General features: G+C 43.1%; 1 protein-coding gene across 1 annotated transcript in view; it reads right to left on the minus strand.

Moving 5' to 3' along the window:
• KCNH8 (potassium voltage-gated channel subfamily H member 8) overlaps positions 1-26,627 on the minus strand; it is a 320,221-nt gene that overhangs the window by 62,272 nt on the left and 231,322 nt on the right. The window contains exon 8 of the mRNA XM_053265403.1: positions 1,046-1,243. Within this exon, the coding sequence (XP_053121378.1) occupies positions 1,046-1,243 (198 nt within the window). The remainder of the gene's footprint in view (positions 1-1,045; positions 1,244-26,627) is intronic.

The following is a 26,627-nucleotide window of genomic DNA, read 5'->3' on the forward strand; positions in this document are numbered from 1 at the left end:
GCTACAGAAATATTTCATCATTGTAACAATATGTCTTTCAGTCTTGTAAATCAATTTCAGTTGTGCCTGGGTTGACCATCAGGTGCCTGTTTGGTGTTGTTTCCAGGCCTAGTGGTTGAGGCTATGGTAGAATCAATTGAATATATAAGCATAGCAGCACTCATCTAACTCATTACAGCCTGTAGGCAAGCATTTAGGAGAGTTATACCATTTTCTGATGATGATGATGTTATGGAGAAATAGATTTGGGAGTCATCAGTATATTGATAACACCCCGCTCCAAATCTCCCGATGATCTCACCCAGCAGTTTCATGTAGATGTTAAAAAGGATTGGAGATAGCATGGAACCCTGAGGGACACCATACAATAGCTCTCATTTCTGAGAGCAACTATCTCCTAGTGACACCATCTGTTCTGTTCTCCAACCTAGATTTTATACCTCTGGAACACTGGCCAATAGAAATTTAAATATGTTGAATTTTCCTAAATATAATCTGGTTTATTTTTATTTTAATAAGTTATATGTTGATAGTTCTGCTGTTACTAAGCACAACCTCATTGCACCCAGACGCAATGGAAACACAAGACACAGAAATGGAATAAACCATGTTCTATATATGGTGGAGTAGGGAGTAAGATTAACTAAGATTTTTTTTAAAGGGATGCATTGTTAGCTGCACAGCTAACGTCAAAGCTATATTTGACAATAAATACAACATTTACAGCTATGTGGAAAATGGTGTGACATTTGTATGAGAAGAAATTTTGCACAGATAATAAGTAAACCTTCACTGTTTCTCATCTTCCAGAATGACACATACTAAAATGTCCTTTTTGTGCTTTCTCACAGACTTCAGTTTTGCTTAACAACAACAAAAAAGGGCCATCAATCTATTTTTTTTATTTTTTTTTTAATTTGTGCTGACATGTGCATTCAAAATGACATGTGCATTCAAAATTATTTCCTTTTCTGTTACTGAAAAACATTGGAACAATATTCTGAGTTCCTCCCTTCAAATTTTACTTACTCCACATGCTACTTACCCCCAACCAGCATTGTGCAAATTGAGAAAATCTTTTCAGCATCAGTATTGGCTGAAACATTACCAAACCCAACACTGGTGAGGCTGCTGAGTGTGAAGTACAGGGCAGCAATATAGGCACTTCTGAGTGATGGACCTCCTAATGTATTATTGCCATGGTAAGGAGACTCCAAACGTTTTCCCAGCTCATGAAGCCAACCTGGAAGACAAATAGATTCCATGATCAAATTAAAAAATGAGATACCACAGTGCAACTTCAAAATAACTTAATCCAGGATGCAGGATTTTTATTAGTTGCTCTTAGTCTATGCATCCATTTAAAACACTTGGGACCAGGTACACCTGAAATAATTACTCAGAAGACATAATAATTTTGTCTAGATACCAGATACAAGCCTATTTTGACCCAGATAAGCTGTATGTACAAGTCTGTGGCCACCTAATGGCGCAGCAGGGAAGTAAGTTGCCTAGCAAGCAAGAGGTTGCTGGTTCAAAGCACTGCTGGTATAACACCTATACTGGGCAGCAGCGACATAGGAAGATGCTGAAAGGCATCTCATACTGTGCGGGAGATAGCAATGGTAAATCCCTTCTGTATTCTACCAAAGAAAACCCCATGGCTCTGTGGTCGACACCGACTTGACAGCACAACTTTACCTTTACCTTTTTACAAGTCTGTACATGTGTAACTGTACAGTATGCTATTCACACATTAAGGTCACTCACATGACCATGAGGGAGCAGGGAGGGCAGGCAGTCATGAACCTACCTTACCCCTACTCCCCTGATGACCAACAATCTTTTCTTTGTTGTACCAGAATGTGCCAACACAATCTGCTCTGCTCTGAGCAGTGCAGAACACTGGAAGCCGGGAAAATGAGTGCTGGCCTCCAGGAATCCCAACATGCACTGTGCAAGCAATGCATTGGGGGAGTCTCCCTCTAGCTGGACACTCTAGGCGCTCAGCTCTGTGACTGTTTGGGCTGTGTGCAGCCTGAGCATTCACACAACCATGGACCTGGGGTGAAGGGAGTGTTTATGCCCTTTAACCCAGGTAAAACCTTGGGTTAAAAACTCAAGTTAAAAACTTGGGTGCCTTCTCAGTCATGGGATGAGCTCTCCTTCGGTAGAGCATTAGTCTCTGAGAACAATATTGAATCAGTTAGAGCAAGGGTCATGGTGAAAGAATGGTGTGAAGCAGGGCTTGCCAGCATATTTCTGTTGCTGTGACCATGGACAGCATCAACATTTTTATAACAAGTGAACAGGCTTCTTTCACACATTATGTTCAATGCACATCCAGTAGTACACACGATTGGTACCCTACATTTGAGCAGTCCAGTCCTGGGTTCACTTTTAAATGACATACTTGTATCCAGACACGCAAAAACATGTACATGTTATAGGAACATGGGAAGCTGCCATATACTGAGTCAGACCATAGGTCCATCTAGCTCAGTATTGTCTACACAGACTGGCAGCAGCTTCTCCAAGGTTACAAGCAGGAATCACTCTCAGTTCTATCTTGGAGATGCTGCCAGGGAGGGAACTTGGAACCTTCTGCTCTTCCCAGAGTGGCTCCATCCCCTAAGGGGAATATCTTACAGTGCTCACACATCAAGTCTCCCATTCATATGCAACCAGGGTGGACCCTACTTAGCTAAGGGGACAAGTCATGCTTGCTACCACAAGACCAGCTCTCCTCACCAAAAGACATATGTGCATACATGCAATATAATGTGTGAAGATTCCTATAGTTTGGCTTCCTCAGGATTACTAGACCAGTCTACACCATCTCCTACATACTTGGGATTTGAACTTGAACATCAGGCAATACAGAGCACTCCAAAGTGGGATGTTATTTTTGCCCCAAATCCTAGGATCAATTCACTTCACACTTTAAGCAGCAAGCATGTCTGTTGTCCTTCAGCAGCAGCACAGTACAGTACAAATAAAGGTGGCCATTTACTTCAATTCAGACAGATGGGAGGCCATTGTAAGTTCAGCTCAGGGCATGTGGCTTACAGAGATTGGATAAGCAGCATGACTGATTGCATCTGAACCCTGATCGGCCTCATGTGCCTTCTCTAAAAGGTTCTGAAGGGCAATTAGCTCTTATATTGGAAGCATATGTTGAAAAAGCATCACAGTTACAGCAACCACTATTAGTCTGAGATGCTGATCTGTGCAGATCCTTTGCATATGTCTGCAAAGACACCACAAAGAAGAAACTAAAGTTATTCCAGAGACCAAATCCAAAATGTGCTGAGTCAGAAATGACTGAGAATGCCAACTGCCGGTGAATGATACTGTAAGCCATGACATTACGTCTTTGATACAAGCAGATATGTCAGCACACATGTTTAGGATGTCTAATTAGTATTTCTTCAATCCAATCAAGTAATATGTTTAAATTCTAAATGTTATCATACTTACTAATTTTGCTCAAAATAATCTTTTTTTTTTTTTACAGGCGACAATTTGGAAGAGGAAAGCAGAAACTTGAAATTATTAACTTGAAAATAGGAAGGGTTGTTTTAAGAATTTAGATAAAATGCACTGTTAGGAAACAATTCTGTTCTTTTGAAATCCTAGATTTCAACAGCACAGTGATAGCATAATTTGGCATTCTGACCCATTTTTGAACAAATCGTTGTGGCATTTTCCTGTCACAGCCTGCCACTTTTTACCTGGCATATAGCTAGAATAGGCTAGTTTATGCATATACTAACAGAAAGACAGAAGCGTTAGAATTCTGAAACCCTCTTCTTTTGCCAAAACACTGCACTGAGGCTGTTCATGTGAGCAGCTCTACCCAGGCTTATGTAGCGCTATTGAGGCAGGGCTACTCGTGCAAAGTGCCAGGATCATGACCCAGCTATTATCCAGGTTGAAGGGTGTGAGCACACCCTTCTACTGGAGATCCCAATTGTGTGTCTTCTTGGACTGCCGGCAGCAAGAGCAGACACAGAGCTGGGTGTCTAGAGGGAAAACCCCCAATGCACCGTGGTCTTCATGTGGTGCATTGTAGGATTTCTGGAGGCCAAGCAGCATTTCCCTGGCCTCCAGAATGCCATGCTACTCACTGCAGTGGCGATTGTGTGTGTGGCAGTGAGGCACAGGGCTAAAGAAGATCATGTGGGGGAAGGTAGGTCTACTCCCGCCTTCCCTCCTCTAACCCTTCCTAGCCCCCAGGGATTTTGGTTGTGTGAACGACCTACTGTTTAGCAAAAGTATCAAGTTTGTTGGAGTCTCCTTTTCAGAGAGAGAAAAATTCATCTGTTTGAAACATCTGACCACATATTTTGATCAACTATTATGAGGCCAGAGAATATGTTTTATTCTTGTAAAGAATAAGGACACAACCTTGCATAGTCTTGAGTTCTTATTACCTAACAGTACATGGCTATTTAACTAATAGGCATTACAGCATGACAGTTATGGAATTAAACTTTGTAAAGTCAGCATTCATCTCTCCTTAAAATAGTGTTGCCTTGATTCTTGTCTACAGCTCATGCTTTTTGAAATTTCATAACTAACTATATTTGATAGTTTGATCAAGTGTGAAATACATTAAGTACTGAGAATGTGCACACAGAGGATGCTGAATTCTGGCCTTGAGGTAAAAACATCTATAGGAATATTTCAGGACATGTAACTGACACCAAGGTCAACTGAGGCACCTAAGAGTCCCACAAATACCAGAAAGGTTAAGAAAAAATCACTAAAAATGAAAGTAAAAATGATTACTGCTCTATGTATGTGGGGCTTTCTTTGTATGTAGACAGGAAAATGCAACTGGTGCAAACTGTGGCAGCCAGGTTGGTCTCTGGGTCATCTTAAAGAAACTACATTACACCTATACTAGAAGAACTGCACTGGCTACCAACATGTTTCCAAACAAAATTCAAAGTGGCGGTTATAACCTATAAAGCCCTAAACAGCTTAGGTCCAGAGAATGCCTTCTTTGTTATGAGCCACCATTGAGATCTGGGGACAGGGGCGGAGCTACCATTGTGTGAACGGGTTCAAAGAACCTGGACTGCCAATGGAAGGGGCTGCTGAAGCCTGCAGGAGGACATGGTTAGGGTTCTGTAAGAGCCCCAAACTCCCCCTGCCCACCACCCGGGCTCTAGCAATATCACATGCAAAAGGGGCATGACCTTGAGCTCCGCAGAACCTGAGCAAGCTCTGTGCTGTCATTTCAGGCAGCAACACTGCCTGAAATGAATGAGCAGAGCTGACTTGAGCCTGGGCAGGGGTGGGAATTCTCTTGGGGCTCTTACGGAGCCCGAGCCACGCACTGTGCACATGACATCACACACACAGGACGTTGCTTTAGGGGCTGCAATGCAGGGCCGGACCCAGGCCACCATTCGGCTGGCTCCACACTGGTCTGGGAAGGCCCGTCCACAGTTTCCACCAGCTCGTCTGGTGTCTACTCAAGGATGGGCCTTCTACATCGCTGCCCAAGGCTTTGGAATGTGCTCCCTGCTGAAATAAGAGCCTCCACATCTCTGATAACTGTTTAAAAAGCAGTTAGGACACATTCATTCACCCAGGCTTTTAATTACTACTACTACAACTACTACAACAATATTTGTATACTGCTTGTCAACCAAAAGTTCTCAAAGCGGTTTACATAGAAAAATAAATAATACATCAAGAAGGATTAGACTCATTGTTAGACTCATAAGTTAACATTGTTTTTAAATTTTAAGTTATTTTAATTTGTGTTTTATTATAAACCACTCAGAGACATGAGTTTTGGGTGTTATATTAATATGTTAAATAAATAAAGTAAATAAAGGGGGAGAATTATCATTTGTGTGGCAAACTGAGACAAGCCATATAGGGGCTATATGGAAAAAAAGGCTGGTGAATATCCTGACAGATTGATCATATGCTTACCTAGCAAAAACATTGGCATGACAGGCTGTGTTTACATTCTCCTGCACTCTAGGAGTCATGCCAAAATTTCAAAAGCAAATTTCAGAGTTGCTCCCAAGGAGAAACACCAGGAGAATGTTCACAGGAATGAGTTTCTGCCACATAGGGCATTCTACACATTCTTGGACATTATCATTGTGTATTGATCTCATCTGTGGCACTTCACCAAAATAGGTTTTTTTTAAAAAAATTAAATGATATAGTTTTCTCCATTTTGTCTTTCTCTAGCCAAAGAACTGGAAATGAAGGAAACTGTTGGTTGTAGACTCCTTTAATTACTACTTGATTAATGGTATGCTATGTACTTGTTTTATGACTTCTGCTTACAGTGACTTGTTCTCACACAATTTCCACATGTTCAGGGTATACATTCATCTCGGGCATAAGTTTGTAGTTGTGATTGGGAACCCTGCTATGATAAGGATTCTTGATTGTGAATACAGATCCTATACATGTAGAGCAGATTCACATGTACTGCAGTGCCTGAGGCTCCCATGAACATCTGCAGCCCTGAGAGAGTGCACCCCTCAAATCCCTGTGTAAACCTTTACTTACTGACTATATGCCATATGCTGAGATTGATGGGTTCTGATGCCATGTCCAATCTTGGCATATCCTACCATATTTACAGCAGAGAACTTGACATCTGTAACTTATTTCAGATCTCAGTTACAGATGTCAGGTTCCCTGCCAGAAGCAGGGCAAGGTGCAAGTCAACTGGTGGTTTGGATGTTATGACCAATCTTGGCATATTGGCACCTGGACAGGAAGTAGAGGCTTGCGTGGGGATGGAGATGCTTGCATGCTCTTGGGGCTGTGAGTGTCCATGGGAACCTCAGGTATGAACTGGTGTACAGTATGCACATGGAACCAGTTTGCACATCCAGCTAAAAGCACATAGTTCAGAGTGGAGTCCAATAGATACACAGAAGTTGAGATGGCCATGATCCTGCTCCGTGTATGGAGATTTTATGTAAACAATACTTGTTTACATAGACAAGTACTGTGGAAGCAGCTTGATTGCATCTTTGCTGTATTCTGAAGCATCATTTTTCAGGGCAGATGGTGTGCATTAAATCACCTAAATCCTTTTGAATGTGTCTCGGTCTTCATCTCCAGTGTCCAATTTTAAGCAACTTGGCTAACAAACTCAAGAAAAGCTGACACCCCATAATTCACACCCTTACAAGTGAAAAAATTTATAGTAGTTTAGTGAGGTGGTCACCTAAAATAGTTCATACCATGAACTGATATTAAAATGAAATAGGTGATGAAGAAATGCCATGATTCGTATTAGATTTTGTAACCAGACTTTAAAATTACAGTATTTCAGTGCAAGTTTGCATCTCTCAAATGGTTTTCAAAATGCTAATGTAATTAGAGTAGCTATATTCCACTAGTTTAAAGGACAGGTGGATGCCCAAATGCTCCTGCAAATCAAAGGGTTTACTGAACTCATAATGCCTGTTTGGAAATTTCATCCAAAATGAACTGTGGATGTAGAGATGATTTTACATCACATTTTGTTTACCTGTTTCTGGGAAGTGTTCCAATAGTAAATAAAATGTGAACATTTCTAGGCTTTGACAGGTGATGAAGATAGCATTTATAGGCAGCTGTAAAAACATTTCATATTTTACAAGTTCCCCCTCCCCACCCCCATAAACACAATCTGTCTACTTTGTGATGCATGCATATAGCAAGTGGCAACCCAAGTAGGCCAAGGCCAAAATAGAATCACTTGAAGCTGTCTGACACTGACCTTTGGTCCATCTGGCTCAACATTGATCTGGCTCACTGAACAATATCAGCTGTCGAGGATTTCAGACACATGTCTTTTACAGCCCTACCTGGAGATGTCAGAGACTGACTCTGGGGCCTTCTACACGCAAAGCAAGTGCTCTACCACTAAGTGATGCCCCTGTTCTCTAGAAAGAAACAGGAAACCATCACTGACAAATGTAAAGTCATCCTTGCTCTTACCTACTGGTTGTCCCCTCAACTGGAATACTTTATTTTTGATTAGTAACAATAACTGAATTGTTTTCCTTTGTAAACTGCTTTGAGGACTTTGAAAAGTGATATAAATAGGCACCATATAGTAGTAGTAGTCCCAAGTGATGGCTTCCTTCCTTGTCTGTGTGAGAGATCACCATGGTATGGGCTAGCCTGAATGTTTACATGAAGTATATTTAATTATTATTAGCTGCCATGAAGGGTAGCCCTAGGGTTCTGGCCAGGGCTGCTGCACAACTTGAAAGGAAAGTAGATAGGGAAGAAGAACATGTTGGGATTTTGTGTTAACTCTATTTTCTGTGTGCATCTACTTTCCCTTTTTGGGGGCTCAGTGTTTGGTACTGTCCTTTTGCTTTTTCTGCACAACTTAGAAGGCAGGCCCAATTGTTGTATCACCAAACAATTGATGTAGCAATGGTTTTCAATGGAAGGAGCACTGCTCTGCTGCCCTAAAGTGGTTTTAAGACATTCCTCAGGAGCTACACCATCAGGTCTTTAGGTGGATCCCTGCCATTGATGAACTGCCATCAATTGTTGGCCACTATTCCTATGCAGTAACACACTTGATGTTTTGTTTTCTCATAGTGCTTCACATTACAGTGGGAGGCTGTGAATAAATGCACTACACCAAGAAGGGGATATTGAGCTTGCTGTACAAGCATTGAAGTTCCTCATATTTTCTGTGAGGTTGAAGCATAAAATTTAGCATGGCATGTATTTGTATTGCCTAGTAATATACTATCGAAAGTTTGAAGCAAGGAAAACACCACAGATGCCCTGTTTGGACATAGTGTGAAACCTCGGGAAGACCAAGCTGTGGTTAATCTGTGAAGCCAGGAATCATGCCATAGACCATCATTTCTTAACCTTGGGCCCCCAGATGTTGATGACCTACAACTTGATGGGAATTGTAGGCCATCAACGTCTGGGGGCCCAAGGTTAAGAAACCGTGCAATAGACGATTGACTAAGTGCAGTTTGGCAACTTCTGGCTTCTGGACAAAGGAACCCCTCCCTCTTCCTAGTCTGCCCAGGCTGCATCCCAGTAAGCTCCGTTCCACTCATGTTGCCAGACTGTGGGCAAGGTGTCAGCACACTAGTGAACCTGCAACCATTAGCCACAATGTTAGAGGGGGCACGCTCAGTGTGATCGTGCCTTTTTGGCAGTGCTTGCCCACCCTCGGCAGAGCAAAGACATTTAAACCAGGGTTTCTTAACCTTGGGCCCCCAGATGTTGTTGTACTACAACTCCCATCATCCTCAGCCACAAAGGCCATGTATGGGGATGATGGGGGTTGTAGTCCAGCAACATCTGGGGGCCCAAGGTTAATTAACCCTGATTTAAACCCTTTCTTCACACTGCTCACACCACTGTCTTCTTCTGTTGGAGAGGAAGCGTCTTGTGGCCCACCTCTTTCCTCCCCTGGGAAGAGAGGATTGGGCCCCCCACTTGTACTGGATAAAGATAGATTGCAGAAGCATTCCTCTACTTTTTCTCCTATGTTTGCAGGATGAGTTTGTTACCGACAATGGCCATTTGTGACACACCCACACCAGCCCATTCTCCAGCAGATATGTCAGGAGACGCATGCTCCCCTTCCCCATTTATCTGGGGATCTCTATTTCCCCCCTTCCTCTAGTCACCCATCCCTAGCCTGTGTATGAGTGCTTAGGGATGGATGGATGGGATGCTAGGAATAGGTCGAGATTACTTAGGATTTGCCCCTTTGATTTTTGGTAGCATTGTTCTATTTTTTATAGATGTTGATAGGGGAAGGGGCCCCCAGCCCTTTCACCTGGGTGCAAGCATGCTTGCTCTCAGCCAAACCTCATGAGAAGAACCATCCATCTAGAGCAGGATTAAACACCACAGGAAATTATTTTTGTGTGATGAAGATGGATCCTGCTCTGGAGTAGACCACTGTCTCATGAGAGTGCCTGGACATAGACACACACATGTAGTCTTCAGGGTTTTTACCACCAGCCAAGTTCCCAGTTCTGTCAAAGCCCAGGGAAGGGTCCCTTGGCAACATCTCTCCTAGTCTTGGCAACTGGTCGTAAGAGCATGGAAATTTTTGTACTTGGATTACCAGATGACCAGCCTAGCCCTTCCATGGTCTGGCAACCGGCATCTTGCCTTGGGATTCTTGGGCATGTCCCTCAGTCTGGTGCTCCCCCTTCTTGTGCCTTTGTGTACATTAAGACCAAAGAAACTACACTCCACTGATAATATCTAAGAGCTCCAGGAATGGGGCTAGATCAATGAAAATAGGCCAATGAAAGGGCACATGTGTCTATTCTCCCATTATTTAAAGTGTGCTTTCTCCAATGCTGTTTTGTCCCTTTAAATGCAGAAACTGCAGGGACAACAGGACATCCCTGTTGCCCGGCAGCGGCAGGAGGAGCAAGGAGATAGCAGAGGGCAGGGCATCAGCAATAAGAGGCGGTCAGTGGCAAACATGGCCACTTTAGAACTGATGCATTTCTGGGCTGCTCTGAGCCAGCCTCTCTGTGGTGGCAGGAGGAGCTTGCACATGCAACCCAGGTTATAGAAGCAGCAGAATTCAGACAACAAAATGCTGCTTTGTAACCTCAGGTTTCAGCAGTGAAACCTACTACAAGCTGAGGGTTCAAATTCAGGTTTGGGAGTGAAAACAGAGCCATGGCTGGCTGACAAAACCGTGGCTTCATGCTTTTGAACGATCACAAACTCAAACCTCTGGCATGCTTACTTCTGATTTGGCATTATATCTGAATGGGACCATGGTATAATGTGTTAGATTTCAGTACTATTAGTAGTTATGAATGCTGTTTTATCACTATAATTCTTTAACAGAGAAGTTTGCACTTTATAGTTATTTACATTATACTGAAACAGATTGAAATATGATAATTTTAAAAATTAGTTACAAGTTAAGTGGTCACAAAATCATATGAAAATAAAGAGAAATATTATCTTATCACAACAACAGTGGTTGAAAGGGTTTTATAATGCACCAGGTTAACTCTGATCATTATTCTTTGAACTGTATTATACATTTAAAAGGCTGGCACACCTAGATTCCAGAATTATTTTAGAATAACTGATTGTGTATAGACTGCCCACTTAAAAATATAGCATTATTTTATTTATTTATTTATTTATTTATTTATTTATTTATCACATTTTTATACCACCTGATATGTAAATCTCTAGCGGTATAGTAGATATAGTAGCATGAATAGCAGATAAAGTAGACGAAGTATGCTCAGCAGACAATTTGGGGTCAAAAGAACAATAGCTACATGGAAGAAACTTGCTTCTTTAGTGTGTAGATTTTATTTTCCATGGAAGTTATTCCAACCTGTAGCACTACTAACTCCTGCTGTCACAGACTGCCATCAATTTAATTGGTTTCTCTCATTGTTACTATTTGCAAGACATCAGGGTTGCCAAGCCTGAAACTTCAAAAATCATGTCAGATTTCCACAAAATAATGTGATTGGCTTAAAAATAATGATTTCCTTTTAAAGTATAGTTTATTTTGGATTCGCAGTCTTGATGGCACAATACAACAGTCTCAAAACATTGCTTAACAAACAGGTAAAACATAGCCCTAGTTGTCACTGAGATGGTAAGCCATTGTCTGGCCTACAGAATATAAAGCAGGTCACACAGGAACATAGCTATAATTAAACAAGGGGGGGGGAGTGAAATGTCCGCGGGGCCCCTGAGAAAGGGGAACTGTTGGCTAGCAACAGCTCACTCTTTGCTCTCTATCTCTTGACTTCCCAAATCACTGGCATGCCGCTAGCTCCTGACTGAAGGACTCATTTTGGCTTCAAGTGAGACAAGCCTTCTCCAGGACTCAAACATTCCATATCAACTAAGTTTGGTTTACTATTGAACCCTGGACAAAATCTGGGACTCAGTTTCCCATGGAAAACTTTGAGGGGGGAGAGAGAGAGAGAGAGAGCGAGAGCGAGAGCGCAAACAGGCAAATGAGGAAGACAGAAGCATGGTTGATGTTGTACGTATATATGAGGTGATAGTAAATATATATGTTAAATGTTTGAGCCAGCCTAATGTGCCGGCGCAAGTGTATGTGTGAAAGTGTCTGCGATCATGCAGAGTGTGTGATATTTTGCACAGAAGTGAGAGAAGCTGTGTGCCAAGAATGATTTGTTTTTCCATCATGCCCTTACAGCAAATATTCTGCAGCAAATATACTGGGGAGTGGGGAGAAGGCAGGGGGCTGTCTTTACTTCTTGTCCAGTCCAACCCTGCTGTGCCCCTGAGGTAACAGATGGTGGTTCTCACTTCGCCTTCATCCCAGATAGTTATCTGTGAGCCTGAGGAGGGTTTTTGTTTGGAAGAGCAATAAGAAATGTAAGCTCCCAGCTATAGTCAGAAGGGGTGCAGCCACATGCTTACCACCTGAGTGAGAAGCAAGCTTTAGAGATGTGTCATGTTATACCAAATAAATTGTGGTTTTGCTTTTCTTATTTCACCCCCTATAATATGGGATATACTGGTCAAAGACTGTAATAAAGATTGATTGATGTAATATATGGGATTCCTGAACCTCACCCTAAACAAAGAAAATCCTTCATTGGTCTATATAATGAAAAGTAAGCAGCAGTTTGTTCTCTAGATAATGAGGTCATTCATATGACCCTCAAGTCAGGTGTGGAGAAAGTGGGGATAGCACTTACATTTCCCCAGATTATCTTCTGGCCGCTCAGCTCATGTGTCCACATGAGTGGCTGTCCTGGGAACAGCCATCTGGAGGCCAGAAAATGCAGCTTGGCCTCTAGAAATCTCTTAATGACCTGCACAAGGAGAATGGTGCACTGAGGGATTCTCCCTCTGCTGGGTGCTCCAGGTGTTACAGGTTGCAGGCAGCCTGAGCAGGTACATGGCCGGGGACTTGGGGGAAAGGGGACACTCATGCCCTTCTACCCAGGTAAAATCTGGATTAAAAACCCTGGGGTACTTGGAGAGGAAGTGGCAGGATCAGTTATGATCCCGGTGCTTCAAATGAGCATCTGCCCAGGCCTGGGTAGGCTGCTTGTCTGAACAGCCTCATTGTGAATCTTATTTGTGGGCAAAACTGAAATGACAAATCCTAGCCCACTGAACAACTGCCTAATTTGATTTGGCAGCTGCCATGGAACAGCTCCTGATTTGAGGGTTAGGACTGGCAAAGTTATTCGATTCAAGCGAAACCTAAACATTGTGGCTTGCTTTGCAACCTCTGCTCCTAACTCTTTACTTATGGGCAGGATACAAACAAAGCTGAACAAATGTGGCTTTAGTCAGAAAACAGCTGGGAAAGGTTTTTATTTTCTCCTCTAGCAGTCCTGGGAAAGATACAAAAACTGTTGGGAATCGTAGTATTTTCTAGGGCTACAAAGCAGGCTGACTGGATCCAAATTGGCCAGTGGTTTGATTTGAAGTGAACTGAGCTGGATTCAGCTGAAGAGGTGCACTTCACTTCAAAGCCAAATACTGACCCAGAGGTTTGCAGCCCCAACAGCTAAAAAATTCTTTCAACAAACAGTTGCAAATTATATTTTATAGATATTTATCCTTTATCAAGAGCTCTTGTTCAATTATAGCCACACTCTGTATGGACTGCTGTATGTAGTTTAGGCCAGAAAATGGTTTACCACCTCAGTGAGAACTTGGACTAAGTTCTCCCCAGGTTCACCAAAACTGGCAGGTATGTGTCTACTTCTTCATTTCCTTCAACAAAGCCCTAGTACAATTTATGTCCTGACCTCAGGGTGTTATGTGGTTCCCTGCACTAAGCAATAATCAATGTTGTGGATGGGGGTAGAAAAATGCAAGTAAGTTGTACTGAGAATTATTAATGAGTGAGACAGAAGAACTAGACATTGCTGCCATTCTGAGCATTTTGAGCCATATTGTAATGTCTAACTCCAGCCTGGTTATCATTATTGAAAGCACACACACCTAGTATAGCAGTATGAAAGGAAAACACTGCCAAGGATTTTATACGGTAAAAACTCAGCTGAGCTGTCAAAGCTCTGTTGGATAAAATGCACGATTATGGGTGCTGGGTCTGCTAATGTACGGCAGGCCCCCTCTGAAGCAGTAAGAATGAAGTGAAAGAAAGGGAAATTGGAAGTAGGTCATCCACAGGTATCTATATAAGACTCCTACAGTTGCAATCCAAAGAGCCTGCTGCTGGGCTGCCAAGGAAGAGATGCACTTTCCACATGACAAAATAAAATAGATCTTTAACAATACAGAGAAAACAGTACTTGCAGTCTCATCAGCATAAGCAAACTGACCAACAGATTTCAGCTGCACTTGAAATATTAATACATTGGGTAAAAATTAAATAACTACAACAAATTCACTGATGCTGACAATTTCCCAAAATTATAAGTAAATTATAAGTAAAAAATCTCTAGTTAGATCACCCAAGGCCAGAAACCTGTCAAATGTGATTTTTCACTTGCTTAGAACTGCATTTTTTTTTGCATATGGCATTTGCGATTTTTTAATTAGCTCATGTATTCTGTATTTTGTTGTGTTATATGTGTTATTGGATGTTTTTATTGTTGTATTGTGAGCTGCCCAGAGAAGAATTTGTTATGGCGTGTCTAACAAATAAAGTTATATCTTATTCTTCTTATTATTTTGTTTACACAGTCAGACAGGTGTTATTGACTGGTTTGTTTTATCCAGACATTGAGTCCTTCCCAAGGACCTGGGATGGCTACCCCCCAAGATCAGGGCACTGAAATGAAACACAATTGCAAGTACACCTCAGCACAACAGCCAAAGCTGTTAAGAATAAAATAGGGATGTGCATGGAACCAGTATAGCTGGTTTGGTTCTAATTTGAATGGCCCACCTGTTCCAGCTCTGGCTGAACTGGGTCCAGTTTGACTGCCGAACCATTTTGGGACAATGCTTGTAAAGGGGAATCTGCTGATGTTTCCCCTTTACAAGCAAAGGAAGATTCCCAAGGGCGGGGGCGCAGGATGTTAGTGGCAGCAGAACTCCCCTAACCGCCCCCCCACCGGCCTCCCCAATAGCAGCCCAGGAGGCTGTGGCCCGGTTTGGTAACTGCAGAGCATGCAGTGGGCCTCCACGCAGGCATGGAGGCCATTAGAATCAACCACCTGGTGCGTGGAGGCCTGCTGCATGGAGTCCTGCTGCATGCTCTGCAGTTACCAAACTGGGCTGCAGCTGTCTGAGCTGATATCGGGGAGGCCGGTGAGGGATTTAGGGGAGCTGGTTGGCATTGCTCCTTCTAAAGTACGAAAGTTCTCCCCAGTGACCACTGGATAGCTCCCCCTACTGAATGTTTTTCTTTTAGTATCTCACCTTTTGGTGCCAGAGCTCAGATAAGAGCTGCAGAACAGACTCTGAGGAAAAGAGTCATGGTGGGGGTAAGACTTAGCACCCATTATCCACATGCTCCGCAGGCTCTTAAACTGGAAGCCCTGTTGTCTTCAGAGAGCTGTGAGGGGGAGGATTAAAGAGCAAGCTGCCCAGCTGGTAGGCCCCCCTCCCTCAGGGCCCCAGGGACATTTGCCCCACACTTTGTTCAACTGTAGGTATGCCCCGGGTTCCCCACACTTTCTATGTGACTGAACAGATCCTGGTTATAAATACATTCAGATCATGGTCATAACAGATCCTGGTTATAAATACATTCATCTGCCACTTCGTGTTCGGCCCACTGGTATGCTACTGTGTGGTCCAAGAATGTGACAAAGTGATAAAATGTTTAGAACTTGCTATTCTAAATAGAGATTCATTGCCTAATACCCAGAAGATCTTAGATACAAGTCTCCCAAAGAGCTCCAAAGTTCTTGCGTCCAGGCAATGCTTTGCTGAAATCTTACTTAATGACTCAAAGGTGGATTATCATGACCCACATGAGGAAAGCTGACTGGGAAAGGTAAATTTGTGAGCATGCATACTCCTGATTTCCCATCATAAGAACCCATGAAGTTTCACCAATATCAGTGGTTACCACATCAATTTGAAAGTTAACAGAGATCAGGAATCTAGGATTTTATCTAGGCTTTGTTTATTATCGTGTTGGCATGATGCCAACCTGACACTGGCAAAAATTTCCAGGCTCTTACAACCACAAACTGGAATCCCCCATTTCCCTTGAGCAGGTCATGAGAACTCACCCAGAGATGTTGTTTTGAAATCACCAATTTGGTGCCTAATTTACTCAAATATCACTTAATTATCAGAAAGTATAAATCCTAATTCCCAAACAATAATTCTCATGAGTACTGCCTTGCAAAATTATGGATAGCATAACAGCCCACACCTCTAAACTCAGATCTGGTATAAAAACATATACCAAAAAGAAATCAAGCATGGCAATCAGCATAAATACAAATGTTGAATGATCAAGAAGTTGCCTAAAAGTCAGTCACCTAAGCATGAACATTTCTGCACTAAAACCTTACCTGTGGCCCAAGTCTGCTATGTAATCTACGATAAACTTCTTCAGTATCACCCAAGAATCTATAATGAGATTGTCCTGTTTACATGGAGGAAGCCCTCCTGGAAGAGTATCACTTCTTAATGCAGGGGGGTTAGTGCTCTCTCTCCATGTCAAAAGCACATATTAATTAGCACACGAGGAAAAAGGCTAGGCTTGACCATCTCTGTCCAATATGCCAAGTTTCCTTAGGCAAGACATTTTGGAATTTTAAAGCATATACACTCTGATGCTATTTCATGGCACACTCTGAGCCTATTATCATGGCTATTCTCATGTTGTCTGGAGCACGGGGAGCCCTCTGCTCTTGGCTGCTCCAGACATGTAGAGCCTGACTTCTCTACCCAGCTAGTTAGTTAGTTGTTTATTTACGATCTTAGATCAAACATCAATATACACAGAATATACACAGTAAAAAGAGAAAACAATAATGGAAACAAAGTCTAAAATGTCATCAAATATATAAAATCAGGAATCTTTGACAGTAACCGATTGCTGTGCTCTAGCTTCTCTTAGTTTGGTCAATGTATAACAAAATTTAGCAACCGCCAGGGATATTGTTGGGTCCCTTTCTTCTAATAAGCATATAAGAATTGTCTCCACTGAGTGGCTTTGGAGATCTTTCAGATACTGAGCTATTTACCAAGGTAGAATGAACTGATGGTTTGTTCTACCTCAGCAGGCGTGTGTGTGTTCCCGCCCCACCCCCCAGCCTGCCAGCATTTTAGGCAGCCAACTGGGGGGAAGAAGTGGCCATGCAGAGTAGAGCCGCTTGCGCAGTGCACCCTGGGATGTGGGAGGACTTCTTCCTCCTAATCCCAGCTTGGGACTCTGTTGTTGCATTGACCATGTGGGCATGCAACGTGGCACATGGCCAAGTTGGCAGTTCCTGCCCTTCCCCCCAGCCCTCTCCAACCCCACAGCTAAGGTCATGAGAATGACCTCTATACCACAGGGAAATACAGCAGGATTGTACATTGTGCTTTTCCTGAACCTGTATATAAGATCTAAGATAGCAGTAATACTGAGCAGGGAGTCTCAAAGCTGAGTCCTCAGATGTTATTAGACTTCAACTCCATAAGCCCAACCAAAGGCCAACCAAAGGCCTGGGGATTAAGGGAGCTGAAGTCCAATAATATCTGGGGACCCAATGTTGAGAATCACTGATACAGAGCATAGAGAAGTTCTAAGATATCGATGTGCAAACATATAAACAAATGTTCTATAGCAAATTCAACAAATATATACTTTGTGTTTCCCAAATAAGACACAAATAAAACTCCAGAATGCACCTAACTAAACCTTGAAAAGGTAACATCGGAAGAGACCCAAAGCTTGCTTAAATAGCATCCCATATACATGTGTGCACATTGAAGCCTAAATGAAAATGTATGCCTTTTCTAGTTACACTTAAGCTTGTGAGCCGGGTCTCACAATCTGTGAGACCCGGTTTAGGGAGCTAAGCGGGAAGAGTGGGCTAAGCCCGCTTTCCCCGCTCATGATTGGGCAGAGAGTCCTGGGCGGCCGGATCAGATTGGCTGCCCACATGATTGCCGGCTCTGTGACAGAGCCAGCGGGGTCTGGGGAACGCGGCCCCTGGAAGCCCCGGTATGCCCTGCGCAAGTGCACAGGGCATACTGGGGAGACCCCCAGAGCCAGCTTTTTGCCTCCCCTCCCCTCCAGGGGTCTACTCGTGAGTAGCCATGGCGCGGAGCCGCACTGTGGCTACTCACAACCAGAGAGCCCGGTTTTGCGGAGCACTCGCTCCACAAACCCGGGCTAAGGCAGGGGTACTTGAGCAGGTTAACCAATCAAGAACTGCCGGGCTCGCAGCCGAGTCCGCTGGTTCTCATGATTGGGAAAAATTGGGCTAGGCTTTCCTAGCCCGATTTTTCCCGATCGTCAAAATAGCCCCTGTTTGTTTCAGTGGGGGAAGGTGTCTGGAATGTTAACCAAGATAGATGTACAAGTGTATGCCCTCAAGGATATATTCAAAATAAATCCCCAGAGCTGCTGACATGAATTTCTGGTGACTGCAAAAGCACTAATGGAGAATTACAAATGCTTCAGCTTTGACTTGCGACAACCTGGGAAACTACCCAGCCACTAAAATCTTTGTCACCATTATGAAGCTGTGATGAGTGTGATCATGGAGATTTTAGCTTTGTGGTTGTCTTGAGGATGCTGCCTAAAGTATGCAACAATCAACTTTTGAGTGATAAATATTGCAACATTAAAGCACCTTCAAAGCTCAACCTCAATATTGGTTCAAACATGCCAAAGGTAACACACATAGAGGCGAGTCTCACAATCGGTGAAACCCGTCTCCAGAGGGTTTGTGGGGAGAGCAGGGTAAGTCCGCTCTCCCCACAGACAATCATCAAGCCCTGCCCAGGTGGCTGGATCAGGCACACACACAACCCACACCCAGCCACGGCTGTGTCATGGAGCTGGCAGGGTCTGTGGGGATCAGGGGCCTCGCAGCCCCCGGACGTTCCAGCATGCTCTGTGTGAACGCGCAGAGCATGCTGGAGAGACCCCCGAGCCAGGAAGCTGTTTTTTAGTCTCCCGGTCAGGAGTCTCCTCATGAGTTGCCATGGGGCAGAGTTGTGCTGTGGCAACACACGATCGTATTAGTTTGAAAAATAAAAGTAAAAAATTAAAGTTCCAATTGTAGGAGAGATTAGAAAATAAGGATGCAAATGGAATAAATTTGATGCTTATGACTCCGATTATCACTATATACCAAATGATATTTGAGAAAAGCTTTTTTTGTTAAGCTGCTACTGAAATTATAGCAGTGAGGTAGGAGACATGTTCAAGACTAAAACATAAATTATTTCTGGCAGCTCTGGTGATCTCAAGGAAACAGCATCTTGACCTTTTTGGCCTCCTTTTTGGCCTCCTATTAACCTGCTATCCATGCTTGTCCAGTTTTTTAAAAATCATGATATTCGCGTACACAGAATACATTTAGCATCAAAGAACATTTTTAGAACACTGCTTAACATCTGCACAGATCAGAATGCCACGTATGTGCACTGATGAGAAGTGGGAGAGGTTGGCTGGTCGTGGACTTTTCCAAACGATGAAGGATTTTAATATATAATATCTTATTCCGATATTCCTTAAACCAATGGAAGATCAAGAGCTGCTGTGTCATTAAAAATGGTGTTGAAAAGATGAAAGCAGCAAGTTATGAGGAGAAGTGGACTCTCCTTTGCTGGATGGTGTATTACTGTAAGCTCAACACTAATTTCATTTTCTCAGGATAATTTTCAGTCCTGTGGCTGACACCCAGACTAATGTGGCATCCATGCAAATGGCCAGGGTGCATGTGCAGTGGCCTACAAAATGGTCAACACCACCAGAGAAAGGGTCGGAACAGTCCGAAAATGGACCAAAAGGGCCCTTGGAAGAGCGGGGGAAGGGAAAATGGGAGAGACTCCCCCATTCCCTGCGGCAGCGACAGCACCCCAGAGACTGCTGGATCTGGTGGTGAGTGTTTATTTATTTATTTTTAACTTACTTACTTACTTACTTTATTTATTTATTTTTAACCCGAGTTGGCTTGGGCGGTTGTGCTCGAGGTTGAACCAAACTAGGCCTAGTCCAGCTTGAGGGCAAGTCCTTGAGCCGAACTGGTTCAATGGTGAACCCCCTCGACTTTGAACTGGTTTGCACATCCCTACATGTAACAGAGGAAGGGCAATTTTTTCAGATCCCACCTTCTTCCTATCCCTTTGTGCCTCCTGAAAATATGCCTGATGGTCCTGCAACCACCAGGAACAGATTTTCAGGAGGCACAGTGGGATACAGAGGGAAAGGGAGATCAGTGAAATCACCTCACCCCCATTGTGAATGCAAAACATTTTTCAGTGTGAGTAGTAGTCTAGATGACAATCAATACTTTTAAAAGCAGGAAAGGTGAAATAAACAGAGCTCAAGGTCCACTTTCGGGTCCAGCTTGCACAGCTGCCTCAGGGCTTTCCATTTTGGCATCAAACGTGCATAGGGATTTTGAACAGAAGGTTGGATGAAGTTCCAGAAAAGAATACTGAGAGTCAAAATACATTGGACACAAGCATGGGGGGAAAGCTTTCATTGCTTGTAGCTGAAAAATCATGGGTCTCAGAGAAGGTATACTGATGAACAAAAAGAGCCCCCCCCCCCGCCTCCAACACAGATATCTATATATTTATTTCTCCTAGGCGTACCCGTCGCTAATCCCATGTGTGGCAGCTCTTGCGAGAGTTTGCAAGCAGCTGCTGATAAGTGATGGGGACGGGAGAGAAAACAAGGATGCTAGATGCCAGCAGCAGTGGGCCAGCCCAGCCAGCAGGAGCAGATGGCAGCAGGCTGCCCAACTTGCAGGAGCAGCAGCGGAGGTCTGGCCTGGCTGCTGGGAGCAGCAGGTGGTGGTGGTGGGCTACCTGGCTGCCGGGAACAGGTAGCAGCAGGCTGCCCGGCTTGCAGGAGCAGGCGGCGGTGGGCTGACTCTGCCTTCAGGAATTGGCGGGCGGGTGGGAGGAGGTGGCGGGTGGGAGGAGGTGGTGAGCTGGCTTTCTGGCCGGCCTGCTAGCCAGAAAGTGCCAGGTGGGGGGCGAGAAGTAATGAGCCGGCCAGCTGGCCAGTCCACCGTCCGGAAGCCACAGGCAGGGGTGGGGAAGAATCAGGCTGGGCAGGGGGGGAGAAGCAGGCCAGCTGGGCAGCGGAGGCGCATATGCTTTGCGCCTGGCCCAGCTAGTATATTCTATACCTTTATCAATATTAATTTTAATCCAAGGTATAAATGTATTAACAGTCTGGAACCGCAAATCTGTATTCTCACTTCATGAAAGATAGATAACATATGATCATAAAAGTAACATATGATAGGTATAATGTAATATGATCTGTGTAATGATCTGTATAATGGGTCTGTATAAGGGAGGAAAACGTTGGTATTCTTTCGTTGGTATTCAAACATGGGTATTCTGTTGGACAGTGGCCTGTAAGCTATTATTCTGTCTACAAAGCAGGTGGGTTGTGGGACAACCTGGAGATGAGGTTAGGCCAGGGCTGGGCAAACCTGGACCTCCAGCTCTTGCTGAACTACAACTCCCACAATTCCCAATGATTGACCAGTGTGGCTGGGGTTTATGGGAGTTGTAGATAAGAAAACAACAACAACCAGCTGGAGGGCCAAGTGTGCCAACCCCTGGATTAGGCAGTAGTCAACTCTTTTCAAGAGCCTCTAGTGCTCTTCTTCACAACTACAAGAAAGGATTGTTAATTAGGATAAACAGTGCAATTCTACACTTTACTCAAAATAGTCCCCTCCATGCAGCAGCACCACAGAGTGCAAAATGTCCATGGAATGCTATGTGATATGTCAATTTCTTGCCATTGTGCTGATTAGACATGATAAAAGGTGAGTTTTCTTTCATAATCACAGCCCTTCCATCTTTTTCTTCTTCTGAGCATACACATAATGAACATTACCTAACTTTAGAACATGCAAGTATCATTCTGTGTGTACTGTGGCTCTTAAAGAAAATTTAAATTTGCCTTTTCCATTTCAGAATTATCAAATTTCTTCCTTTAAAGGACATTTGTATACAATGAGAAAAAAACTTTATTCAATGAGAAAGAATTGAACTAAAGAAAAAAGACCAAAAATAATTTAAAATGAAGTTTTAATGCTACTGATGAAGACAGTGCAACGGCTAAAATGTGTTTGGCTTAGGACATCAAATTGTTAAAGTACCTCCTTGTGCTGTGCCATACCATGGCAGTGCAAGCTACATGTGGAACTGTTCATTCCACGCATTGGATACAGTAGCTTGTTAATTCCCTTGAAGCTTATGACTCCCACTGGAACATCCCTTTTGGGCTTTTTTATATCCACCATATGTTTACCGCTCTTCATATATATAGATATATGATGTGATGATTTTTATCTTTACCCTGGAGAGTATATTTTGTTAATTGTCTTTTCATTATATTGTCTGGATTTATACAGGTTTTATTCAGAAGTTTTTTATGATCATATGTTGCCTATCTTTCATGAAGTGAGAATACAGATTTGTGGTTGCAGACAGTTAATATATTTATACTTTAGATTAAAAATAGTATAAAACATGTATCTGTGTTTAGGGGGGCTCTTTTTGTTCATCATTGTGGCTGAAAAACTACACTGATGAGAGGCATGGAACAAGAGACAAAAAAAACTTCTGTTTTGCCTACAACACCAAATCTCTCCCACTGAAATCAATGGGGTTGAAAAATGCTTAGCTTTGGCTGGATGGAGCCATGATTGACTGACTGATCATATTAATTTCTGAATTTATAAACCATCTTTTGCTATCTGCCCCAAGGAGCCATAAAAAAAATACACCATATAACTATGCAACAGAACAAACCTCTCCACAACATCTAAAAGTGTTCAAGGCTCCCACAGAAACCTGGGCCATTCTCCAAGGACCCAGGTAAAAAGTAATCAGAAAACTTTTATAGCATGCAGCTGCAGATTTATCTGCTATGGGAGATTTATTGTTCCTCATTTTGGGGTCCCCCCTTTCCACTAGGGCTTCTAATATGCTAGGATGCATATTACATCTAAGAAATGTAGGAGAGGAAAGGAGAACTGGTCTTGTGGTAGCAAGCATGACCCTTAGGTAAGCAGGGTCTGTCCTGGTTGCATATGAATGGGAGAGTAGAAGTGTGAGCACTGTAAGATATTCCCCTCAGGGGATGGAGCTGCTCTGGGAAGAGCAGAAGGTTTCAAGTTCCCTCCCTGGCTTCTCCAAGATAGAGAATGGTTTTCTATCATTTTGAGAGAGATTCCTGCCTGCAGCCTTTGAGAAGCTGCTGCCAGTGTTCTGTGCAGACAATTCTGAGCTATTGGCCAATAGTCTGACTCAGTATATGGCAGCTTCCTATGTCCCTAAATCCCTACTATATTACTTTGCTGTAAACCGCCCAGTGCTGGAATTTTGGGGCAGTCTACAAATGTGAAAAATAAATATTTCCATTTGGAAGTTGCCAAAAGAGTAAAACTTCATATAATAATGAATAGATTCATTTTGTAATCTTCTGTGGAGATTTGGAGTAGCATGGTTATTTTGGAATGTAATAAGGAAACCATTTTCCTTTTTCCGTTCTTTCTTTAGCTGATTTGGTAGCATATGATCAATATGGTTACTTTCCCCCAATACACTCTACTTAGAAAATCCATATATTTTTCTAGCTCATAACATCTTTTCAGATTCCTTTTCCCCCTTACAATTCATGATTGCTGATAGATATTAGCACATGCTGATTTATTATGAAGTTCTTCTAGTCTAGCAACTAAGCAACCTCAATAAGGCCTGGATTCTTTGGTAGTTTTCTTCTCCCCAGTGCTGCAGTTTTCATCAGTATTTCTAGCTGCTGCCTGATGTATATCCCAGATAAGAAATCAATCTGATTTTAAAATGCAAACACTGTATTGCTGCTTGGGTTTTTAATATGCTTTTAAAAAAAGGTTTTGTTTTGTAAAACAATATTACTCAAACAACATTGTTTAATACAATCATCATCTTCAGGAAACCATTCTAATGTTACTGGGTTCACATATGTCAGCATATAACATCCAGACTGATGTTGCATGTACTCAATAACGCTGGATGTGTGAAGTGCAGGAAGGGTTAACTTTTGCCAATCTCCCTCCAGTGTACATCCTGCAAATATAACTCCTCCCCCTGCACCATGTGTGCAGAGATGCAGGATCCATCTGCATCCAGCTAGATAGATAGATTAGAGATCCTGACTCCTCATTTTCCTATCTAGAATGGAGTTCTCTAATAAATACCACTTGTATTGATTTGAAACTATGAACTGGCTCCAAGTTACTTTACTCTTAGCATACACGCATGCCTAACTAAATTCCGCTGTGTTGTGCCTCTGTGCACTCTGCTATAATGATAAAGGATTTCTCCTACCAGAGAGAATTTCCAACATTAATATTAGCCTTTCAAACTAACTAAACAAAAATGTTTTTGGATACTTTTCTATCTCAGTTATAAGGAATAGAACAACATATATATGTGAGTCTTGAGGTGACAATATTTCCAAATATTTGTTAAATGTGGTGTAATAAAATATTTAGATCTTTGCTAGTTAAGTCAGTCATTTGATTTGCTGTCTATGCGTCATTAAGCCCCACCTACACTCTTTCTCCTTCAGCCATAGTATATCTATCAATTTCATGACTTCTTCAAAAGTCGTGAGTGGAGAGAGCTTTGTCTTGGGTGGCGGCATTGAGGCAGTGTGTGCACATAACACTCCCTCACACACATGCACACATAAGAATTCACACACACACACACACACACGCTGGGGGGAGCTGCCACTGCCTCCCCCCCCGCCTCCAGCTTTTTCACTTGATTAGGTGGTTTTTTTGTTATATAAAAAGCATTTAGAGATAGTGGCTCACAGAACATACAGTATTCTACAGGCGTTTTGTGGATTGCGAGTGCTGCTGGATCTTCCAAATGCAAGTTGGATGCTGCCCAAATGCTACAGCTGGAGAAGGACATGCATGATCACACAGCCATTATTTCCAATGGTCATGTGATTGCATACTTCCTCGTGCAACTTCAGCATTTGCACAATGTGTGATGTAGTGCAGCTTCCTTTTGAAAGATGCAGCAGCATCACAGGGTGCAAAATGTCCATGGAATGCCTTACCATTGTGCTGATTATGCATTATAAAAGGTGAGTTAAAATAATCACAGCCCTCCCATCTTTTTCTTCTTCTGAGCACATGCACAATGGACATTTCCCAACTTTAGAACATTTCAGAATTACCAAATTTCTTCCTTTAAAGGACATTTGTATACAATGAGAAAAAACTTTATTTTATTCAATGAGAAAGAACAGAACTAAAGAAAAAAAAGACCAAAAATAATTGAAAATGAAGTATTATGTCTGAAATCTGATGCATAGGATACAGGGGCATAGCAAGGTTCTCGGAGGCCATGGGACAAAATTAGGCAGGGGCCCCCCAGTGCTGAAATCACACCACCTTCATCTGTGAGCCCCCCCCCAATTACCTCTGGGGGTGGGGGTGCAACACTGCTGCAACACTGCCGCTACTCCACATCTTCACATCAGGAGAGCGGTGGCAGCAGGCGGGCTTCTCCCAGGCTTCCCCCCACTCTGCTACTACTGGCTCGTGGGCTTCCTTTCTTCCAAACAGCACTTCTGTGCTGTTTGAGTATGGAGACTGTCATGTGCCATAACATCACGGCACGTGACAGTCTCCATTCTCAAACAGCGCTTGCGCACAGTTAGGAAGAAGGGAAGCCCACGAGCCTGCAGTAGTAGAGTTGGGAATAGCCCCACCATCACTGCCACCACTCCCCCACTGGCGAAGACAGGAAGTAGTGGTGAGCGTAATGGGGAGGCGGGGACAACGGTGACTTGTGGACAAGGTGGTACTGCCCTGGGGGCCCTTGGGTGCCTCTCAAGCCATGTAGGCCCAGGTGCAACTGTCCTTCCTTGTCCAATGGAAGCTACGCCCATGATAGGATAGGCATGAGTAAACTCCATTTAGCATGGAAGAGACTACTCTTGAGTAAAGTGTAGAATTGCACTATTCTTCCTTATTAATAATCCTTTCTTGCAGGTGTGAAGAAGAGCACTAGAGACTCTTGCAAAGAGTCGACTACTGCCTAGCCCAGGGTTTGGCGAACATGGCCCTCCAGCAGTTTTTGGACTACAACTCCCATAATCCCTAGCCACACTGGTCAGTATTTGGGAATTATGGGAGTTGCAGTTCAGCAAGAGCTGGAGGTCCAAGTTTGCCCAGCCCTGGTTTAACCTCATCTCCAGATTGTACCGCAACCCACCTGCTTTGCAGACAGAATAATAGCTTACAGGCCACTGTCCATCTGTACCATTGTTTTCTTCCCTCAATTTGTCCATTATACAAGAGTAGATCTGTCAATATCTGAATTTCTTGGCCCTCAGTTCCCATTATAACTGGTGTTCTTTTTCTTGTGCTAAGCTGTCTAACTCAAAAATTGAAGTAATTACATCCCTTGGTGCTTTCAGTCTGCTTGCAGGTCTTGCAACTTCAATTTAACTGCACAATTATTTTCCA

The sequence above is a fragment of the Hemicordylus capensis genome, chromosome 6 (genome assembly GCF_027244095.1).
Source record: "Hemicordylus capensis ecotype Gifberg chromosome 6, rHemCap1.1.pri, whole genome shotgun sequence".
Lineage (NCBI taxonomy): Eukaryota > Metazoa > Chordata > Lepidosauria > Squamata > Cordylidae > Hemicordylus > Hemicordylus capensis.